At 48.2% G+C, this 8,672-nt stretch overlaps 1 protein-coding gene across 1 annotated transcript; it reads left to right on the top strand.

Moving 5' to 3' along the window:
- Positions 1–4,272: 4,272 nt before the first annotated feature.
- Positions 4,273–4,953, top strand: FNDC10 (fibronectin type III domain containing 10; the record flags this gene model as incomplete). The annotated part of the gene is made up of 1 exon (XM_082295646.1): positions 4,273–4,953. The coding sequence occupies one exon, from the start codon at positions 4,273–4,275 to the stop codon at positions 4,951–4,953; it is 681 nt and encodes a 226-aa protein (XP_082151772.1).
- Positions 4,954–8,672: the final 3,719 nt, after the last annotated feature.

Here is an 8,672-nt window from a genome sequence, read left to right as displayed (position 1 = left end):
GAGCTGTCTCCTGCTTCCTCATCACCACGTTGGAAATCTCAGACTCTGGAACCTCATTCATCAAACACAGCTTGTGGCTGAATGTCATCACCTGGTAAAAAATCAGAGCATCTTTGTTCTCTGTTTGAATTAGTTGGGCTCTTTTTAATCCCTTGTTTGTGGCATATTTTGCAAGCACTTTTAGACACTGGGAAAAACAGTATTTATTTCCCAATAAGCTCAGCCTTTTTCATTCTGACAGCATTGATTAGTTTTTCTTCCACTGGTTGTAATGGAGCTTGAAATTTACATTCCATAGGACTTTTTTGTTCTTTGTTTTGATTCTGCTTGTGTTTCTTACCACTACAATCAGCTGTGCAACTCCAACTCCGGGGTAGAGTGGAGCAGAATAAGGCAAGGTGCCAGAGTTTAGGAAATTATCTTTTAACCAAGTGCCAGAGCTGCTCATCGAGCCCAGCAAGGAGCTCCCTGCAAAACTCTGGTGGGGTTTAAGATATGCAAAATGCCCTGAGATGGTTAATGCTGCGTTAGTGCTTTCTCCTGGCAGCCCTGCTGTGTGAGGCAAGGCTCCTCTATAAATAGCACACTCACAGCACATCAGCTGTGGTTGCAGTTACTGCTTCAGAGCATCCTGATCAAAACTGCCTCTCATTCCCAGCTGGGCTGCTGAGATGCTGTTGTTTCCCAGGTCAGAGCAGCATCCCTGACCACACAGGCGTGGCCCCAGTGCCAAAGCTCCGTGCCCAGGCTGCCCCAGCTGTGCTCAGCACAGCTCTCCCTGCCTGCTCCTCTCATTCACTGCTCTCCCTTAGCCTGGCACTGCCAGAGCAGGGAGGTTCAGCCCTCACTGGGAGTGAATCAAGCACTGGAAATAGAAGCCCGGTGGGGGTGAGGCTGCTCACTGATTCAGGCTGCAGGATAATCTAAATTAGGAGGCAGATTCTCTGCGTTTGCATGTCTAGGATGAGTAATCCTCAAAGTTATGACTTGGAGGGAACTGTGGCAACTCAGCCCTGAATGCGAAGCTTGGAGGATGCTTTAGGAACCATATGTCATATGCTGCCCTTAGCTGAGAGCAAGCATCTCTGCCCTGGGGATTGTCTGCCCTGGCCATATCTGAGACTAAAATTAGCAGAGTGTTGCATAAATTGTGAGCTGTAGGTTGTCAGGGCTTCGTTGCCTGGCCCACAGCGAGTCGCCCCTGTTTTAATACTCGTTCCCTGTTTCCTCTAAGAAGAGACAACAAACCCAGTGGAGGAGAACCAGAAAAGCCAAAACCCCATGGTGCTGGGTCTGTCTGGAGGCCTGTAAAGCAATCTGGGATGCTGCTGGGGGTTCAATGTCTAAAGCAGATCACAGGGTTTGGCCTGAGCAGCAGAAAGTTGAAGCGATGACATGGAAAGGCCAGGCTGAGTTTTACTGCAGACTGGGGCACGGAACAAGGTCTCAGGAAACAGATGGATTGCTAAGAGAGCAAACAATGAGACAAAGGATTCACATGAAGCCAGCAGAGGCAGGCTGACCAAGCCAAAGCATGTGGACTTGCTTGGCTCTGGCATAAAGAATTGGGTTTTTGCTCAGAGACAGAGTGCAAGGCCAAAAGTGCAGCAGAAGGTGTAGTTAACCTGTAGTGTTATGAATTTTTTGATGGGTTCAGGGTCTTCACTGCTGTGCCAACCATTTTCCTTCCCTGCACCGCGCTCCAGACCCTTGGATCTCCCACCAGAACTCAGAGTGAGTTGTTAATCACAAGCAACCACAGAGACTGCTGCCAGATCTCTTCCCTGGGGATGGAAACGATGACAGCTCTGGAGTACAATCTGCTCTTCATCGCTGTCAGGAGAAAGACACAAAGTTTGAAGGAGGAAAAACTTGCTTGGTTTGGCTTCAGCCACTTCCTGAACACGCTCACATTTCTCAGGAAGGGCCATCAGGTCTCCAGTTTTGCATCCTGGCTGGAATTCCACACGTAAATTTGCCAAGAAGTGCCTTCAGCAGCACAGCACCTCTTCCTGCTCCAATAACCGAGTCTTTTCCAAGCCATAACCCCACCTTCAGCTTCCTTTTCTATGCTGATCCTATTTTTTTATTGATTCCCATTGGTCCCTCTTGGTATCAAAAGAGATTTCTGGCAACTTTCCATAGGGTAGGAGACACTCCCATTAAATCCACTTTAAAACTAGATGTGGAAACAACTTGCAACGTACTTGGTCTTACTTAAATTAAAATTAAATTGAAATTAATTGAAAATCGAAATTAAATTAAATTGAAATTACTTAAATTAAAGATTTCCTTAGGAACCAGACACTTGAAAAATCCAGCAGGAGAAGGTGTCCTGATGTCAGACCATTCATGTTCAACGCAGCAGAAAGCAAAATTACTGACACAAATTCCACACTGCTGCAAATTACACTTTGTGTATATGCAAGCATCACCTTCCATGCATGGTTTGGGTTTGGGTTTGTTTAGGCTATGCAATAAAAATAGGCCTCAGGATCTTATTTTTGGTGTATTTTCGACTTACATAAGACAATTAAAATTTTGTTTTTAAAGGAAACATACACAGCAAGCTGCAGATCTTGTGTTTCCAAATAGGTAACACATTGAAGAACTACAGCAGTGTGTTTAGGCACATTTCTGAGGGTCTGACAAAGTAATATGTTAATTATTCTATTTTACAAGTTAAATATAGACAAATGCTTATGTTTTGCTATAAAATCTGGAACACAACTCTATGTAAAACCTGATCAAAACAAACAAAAAGATATGTCGCTTTTTTTCCCTGCTACTCAGAAAACAAAGGACTTAAAGCAACTTTTACCAATTTAACAGCTCAAAGGATCTCCAAACACTGTTTAAGCCTGTATTTTTATTATTGCTTCATTAGGGCTCTTTTCTTTCCACATTTAGACAAGTCAATACTCTCGTGTACCTCTCTCATGGTCGTTCAGAGAACATTAATTACGGTGTAGTGCTGGGATGGAGCACTGCTGTCTCCTCCTGTGCTGCAAAATCAGCTGCTGGCTCCGCATCCAGGGATGGATGGAGGGCTGGTCCTGCTGCAGAGGGAGGAAATGGCATTTGGGGGAAGCAGCAGGAAGAGGAGTATCCTTGTTCCTTCTGTCTCAGGGTGTGCACTAAGACCCAGAGTTATCCCTGCTCTCAGCTGACCTCCTGGGAGGGTCTCGTGTCTTTCTCCCTGTCTTACATCCTTGCCGGGTTTATCTGAATTCCCAAAGCCAAGAGGTTAAAGCAGGCTGGGTGTGCGGTTATCACTATTTTAAAAATAAAATAAAAGCCGTGTAAGCTCCATTTCTTTGAACAAGGTTTGCATCAGTTGAAGGGGAGCTCTGTCACCTTCCCCAGCCCTGCCATGGACCGAAGTCCTGCTGGTGTCAGCCCCCGGGGACAGAGGCACCTCCCGGCCATCCAAAGGCACATTTCTGAGGGTTTTAACTATGTGATGTGAGAATTATTGTGTTTTACAGGTTAAATATAGACAAATGCTTCTGTTCTGCTATAAAAATTGAAGCAGGATCCTATGTAAAACCAGATCAAAACCACGGACCAATTTAAAATTAAGTAAAATTTAAAATAAATGTAAATTTTAAAAAAAACCAAACAACAAACCGCATTTTTTGGTGTGGAATGAAATCTGCAACTCGACCAAGACTGGACTGAGCAGTCCCCCCCAAGCGCCAGGGGAGGGACGGAGGGCTCTGAGCATCCCCCGTGCCGGCCCTTGTGGGGTCTGAGCATCCCTGTACCAACCCTTTCAGAGTCTCAGCATCCCCCGTGCCGGCCTTTGTGGGTCTGAGCATCCCTGTACCAACCCTTTCAGAGTCTCAGCATCCCCCGCGCCGGCCCTTGTGGGGTCTGAGCATCCCTGTACCAACCCTTTCAGAGTCTCAGCATCCCCCGTGCCGGCCCTTGTGGGGTCTGAGCATCCCTGTACCAACCCTTTCAGAGTCTCAGCACCCCCCGTGCCCGCCCCCGCGGGGTCTCACCATCCCCTTGTGCCGGCCCTTGCGGGGTCCCAGCACTCCCCGTGCCCGCCCCCGCGGGGTCTCAGCGCTCCGTGCGCCGTGCGGAGCCCCGAGAGCCGCGTCCGGGCGGCCACGAGCGGCCGCAGCGGGCGGGTGCTCCGCAGCCCGGCGAGAGTTAACGCCGGCACCGCCTCTCCATTGGCGGCCCCGCGGCGGCTGCGGAGCTCCGCTCGCCCCGCGCGTCCGCCGGCCCCGCGCTCCGAGGCTCCATGCGGCGGCCGCCGGCATGCCCGGCACGCCCAGCCTGCTGCCGCCGCTGCTCGCCCTGCTGTGCCTCGGGGTCGCCGACCCCAACCCCGACCCCGACCGCGACCCCGACGAGCCGTGGTGCCCCTACAAGGTGGGCGGCGATGGCGCGGCGGCGGCGGGGGCGCGGCTCTGCTTCCGCCCGCCGGCCCGCGGCTTCCAGTGCGCGGCGCGGGGGTGCCGCGCCCACCGCTCCGCGGGCGGTGCGCTGGTGGCCAACGTGCTGCGGAACGGCAGCGTGCTGCTGCAGTGGGGGCTGCGGCACTGGGGGCCGCCGCGCCCCGCCGCCGCCCTGCGCGGCTTCACGCTCAACTGCTCGTGGGACGGCACCTACACGCGCTTCCCCTGCGACAGCGTGGAGCTGGGCGCCGCATGTCGCGACTACCTGCTGGCCGAGGCGCACGGCAGCGTGCGCTACCGCCTGTGCCTGCAGCCGCGCTACGCCCCGCCGCGCCCCGCGCCGCCCGCGCAGTGCGTGGAGTTCCGCGTGGAGCCCGCGGCCATGCGCGACATCGTCGTGGCCATGACGGCCGTGGGGGGATCCATCTGCGTCATGCTCGTCTTCATCTGCCTGCTCGTGGCCTACATCACCGAGAACCTCATGAGCCCCGCGCTCGCCCGCGGAGGAGCCGCCGCTGCCGCCGGCCCGCGCCGCGCGTAGTGCGGGAAGGGATGCTGCTGATGCTGATGCTGATGCTGGTGCTGCTGCTGATGCTGCGCCGCGGAGCGCGGGGCTGGCGCCGGACAGCTCCCGCAGCCGTCATTCCAGAGCTTTCCGGAGAGGGAAGAGGTTTTCCAGACTGTTCTGGCAGCGTTGGATTTGCCATGCCCAAATTTCCAGGATGTGGGTTTCCATGGGAGCTCGGAGCTCTTCTTCGTCCTGGGGTGGCTTCTCAGCCAGAGCCATTCGCAGTGACTGAACTCGTGGCATCTCAGCGGATCAAAAAGCAATGGCAAAGGGCCACAAGCGCCAGAAATAGTCTGTTTTTAAGGGCAAGTGCAGATCTTGCCGAGGGCCTGTTGGAAAAGACTCTCCAGAACACCCTTATTTTAAACCTAAAACCTCTTGGTCTTAGACCTGTGCTTGATTTTATTCCTGTGGGGTAAAGTTGTTTAAAGTTCAGGAGAACTGACTGGTGGAACCACAACCCCCATAGCTAAGTGCGTGTTTGATCCAAAGCTCACTTAAACCAAGTGTTTTAGGTGGGTTTTGTATCATGCCTTATGCTGGTCACAAATTTTGGGGCCTACACTGGCCACTGTCCAAAAAACAACGGGGGTTTTCTGGTCAGCTCCAGCGACCACCAACATCCAACACCCGCTTTTCTCCCATTCAAACTGTGCCATAGTTTCACAAAGAGTGAAGGTAAAGGGATAAATTGAGTAAGAAAACTCCGTTTCGTTGAGCAACTAGGAACCAACCCTTAATTATAAGTAAGATATAAGTGAGCACCCCCGTTGCCCTCTGAAACCCCCTCCTTTAGCAATGCTGTGTGCAGCTGCACTAAGGTAGAAGCTTCTTGACCACAGAACTCACTGATGTTGTAGCCGAGTGTTTTGAGCATAGGAACACTCCTCGTTAACTCCTCACTTGATGCTGTAGTAAAGTAAGGTTTTAGCCATACTCCAGTACTGATTCTATTGTGCCTTAGTGCTGAGAATTTGTCCCATTTCTATTGGTGTATCTGTTCCTGTAGTCCTCATAGGCAAGTGTATCTCCCTCGTGTTATTGTCTCTGGAATTAGTGGTTGTTGGTTTGTCTGTTTTCTTTAAAAAAAAACAAACAAACAAACTTGGGCTGATCATTACTTGAAATTTAATATATACACAAAGTAGTTACCTTCAGAGAGGTATTTAGTGAGGTAGTTTTTAGTCCGTGTTGTTTGTATGTAGCTGACTGCTGTAACACAAAAAATTAATTTATTACCACTTAGAAACTGTGCACTTAAAGCAAAAAAGAAGTAGGGGAACGGCTCTGCTGTAAAGGGGTTGTTGCTGTTAAAACACGTCAGGTTCACGTGTGGTCTGTTTGTGTAAATGTTTAGCACTGGTGAACGACCTGTTTGCTTTTCCTTGTGAAAGTAGTTTGTGAAGTTTAAAGTTGGTGGTAGAGGGTAAGTATAGGAAGTGTATGGAATCCTTAATAACACAGAGTATTTGTACTGAACATAATCCCTTCGATAACTTGGGAGTGGCTGAGGAACTGAAGGTCTGCATTTCATCAGGCAGAAACACCTTTTTATTTGTTTGTTATTCCTGCTGTGTTTCCATTCTCACATGCAGCTGACTCCGTTTAAGTGTTCTGTGTTTATTACCTTGCCTAGGTACTTGATTTAAGCAACTTGCCAATGCCATCATTTTTGGTTTTTTATCCCTAAGGAGATGGACTGTTGGAAGAAAAGGCAGTTTTTAAGAACACAAAGACAAATTTTGGGTTTAAGTCAGCCTTTGCTGTAGCCAGTTCAGCACAGGAGCGTTGCAGTGCCACTGATTTGGGACATCTCTGTCAGCTTTTGTCAGCCAATGTCACTGTTCTGTTCTTCATCTTGTCATGAATTGCCAGATGTGGAAACCAGCTGTATAAACAATGAGCCTTGTACCACCTTGGCATTGAACTTAATAAATTAAGAGAATAATGAAAAGAAATGAATACTTCCTATGTATTTAAAGGTTCAAGATCTTGCTTGACTCAAAGTGAGTCTGCCCAAACTGGTCATAACCACATTCTCTTGTCTACTGTAAAATTATGACAGCATTAATGGGAAAATGAGAGGTTTATTCTTTGAATACTCGATTTTATTTACTAGAGGTTTAGACTAGAGATAACTGGGTAGTTCAGGTGGTAACACTGATGTAAGTCTGAGGAAATGGAAATTTAATTTACAGTTTTGAGTGTGACTGTCTTCAGTAAGACACCTCTGCAGGTAATAATGGATACAGTGACCTGCTAAAACAGCACCTAGGAGATGCTAAAGAGATGTTTTTGTAGTCATTTCACATTTTTATTCATCAGTCTCTGGGGATTGCATTGCAACAGCATCCTGGGCAGAGGGTAAAACCAGAATATAAATCCTGATAGAAGAAAATCTGTAATTTTCTAAAGGATTATTTTCATTTCTTTCCCTTGCTATGCATTATAAATGGGATGTGGGAAACAATATCTCAGTTTCTCATTCATTTTCAGCGGATTAAGCTTTAATTGAACACATCTTGGTGTGTGGGAAAGGAAATCAGAGCATTCCCTGTTTGATTTTGTGTGACATGAAGCAAAACATCTGCTGACCCATTGATGACTGGGATTTTTCCTTCTATCACAACTATAGAAATTTCCTCCACCGTGAATGTAGACATTTCTTCTGATAATAAAAGGGAAAATTACATGTGCACAGGCTTGGTACTAATTCAGCTCCCACAAGCCTTAGTGAGACTGCACAGTTCAAGCTTTCTCCAGTCTTTGCAGCAATTCCCAAAACATGCAGAGTAGCTTGTGGAGTGATAATCAATCCTGGCCTGTCCAGGCAGCAATAAAGAAATGGCAGAATGTTGATTTGTAACTGCCAAGAAGCTGCTTTGGGAAAAAGTGGAAATAGCTCCAAAGGCAACTACACATTCTCCATGTTACTACACAAGTACCTGCTATTAAAAATCCATGTGGTGCCTTCTTAGGTGTTTTATTATCCTGCATTTATCCAGTTATTTCCATTATAAATATCAGGCCACATCCAGGAGTTAAAATGAACAAGCTGCTTTTTCCTTGCCCTGTGCTGAATGTGAGGAAAACAACTGCTAAAATGTGAGCAGCTCAAAGCTCAGCTTGACCCCAGCTTTGAATCTTCTGGAGGAAACAGTCTGTGCCTCAGGCAAAGAATCTCTCTTAATTGCATTATGATATTTTTTTGTGGGACATAAATGGAAAGGCTGCCTGGCTTTATTTGGAGGTGCAGGCAAAAGCTGGTATTTTGCTTCCATGGAGACCTGGAGTTCAGTTTTATGAGGCTGCAAAATGCTGCTGTATTTCACCAGCACATTCCAAAAGAAAGGTGGGCTGGAAGGAGGAAAAAGTGGCAAGTAACAGTGTCACATTCCTGGTAAAAGCTTTGGAATTACAGCAGTGATGCTTGGATGGGGGGGTTTGGCAGTTTTAAGCCTGAGTAAAACCACCCTGAGACTGGTGGTGTTTCATCACAGGTCTGGTCACTGCATTTCTGATAATTCCCTAACCAGAACCACCAGGTGATCTGCAGGGAGCCTTTGCAAGAATAAGAATTAAGAAGATGATGGGCAGGGTTAGGAACGGCCCAGAGGAGACCCAAGGAAAGGTTTTTGTGGGAAGGGGCGAGGGAGCGCTGAGGGGACACGTTTAGGTGGGAAATGCTGGGT

This window comes from Coloeus monedula (genome assembly GCF_965178545.1).
Source record: "Coloeus monedula genome assembly, chromosome: 22".
Taxonomy (NCBI): Eukaryota; Metazoa; Chordata; class Aves; order Passeriformes; family Corvidae; genus Coloeus; species Coloeus monedula.
The sequence above is the reverse complement of the archived record's forward strand: the minus strand, read 5'-3'. Positions and strand labels throughout refer to the sequence as shown.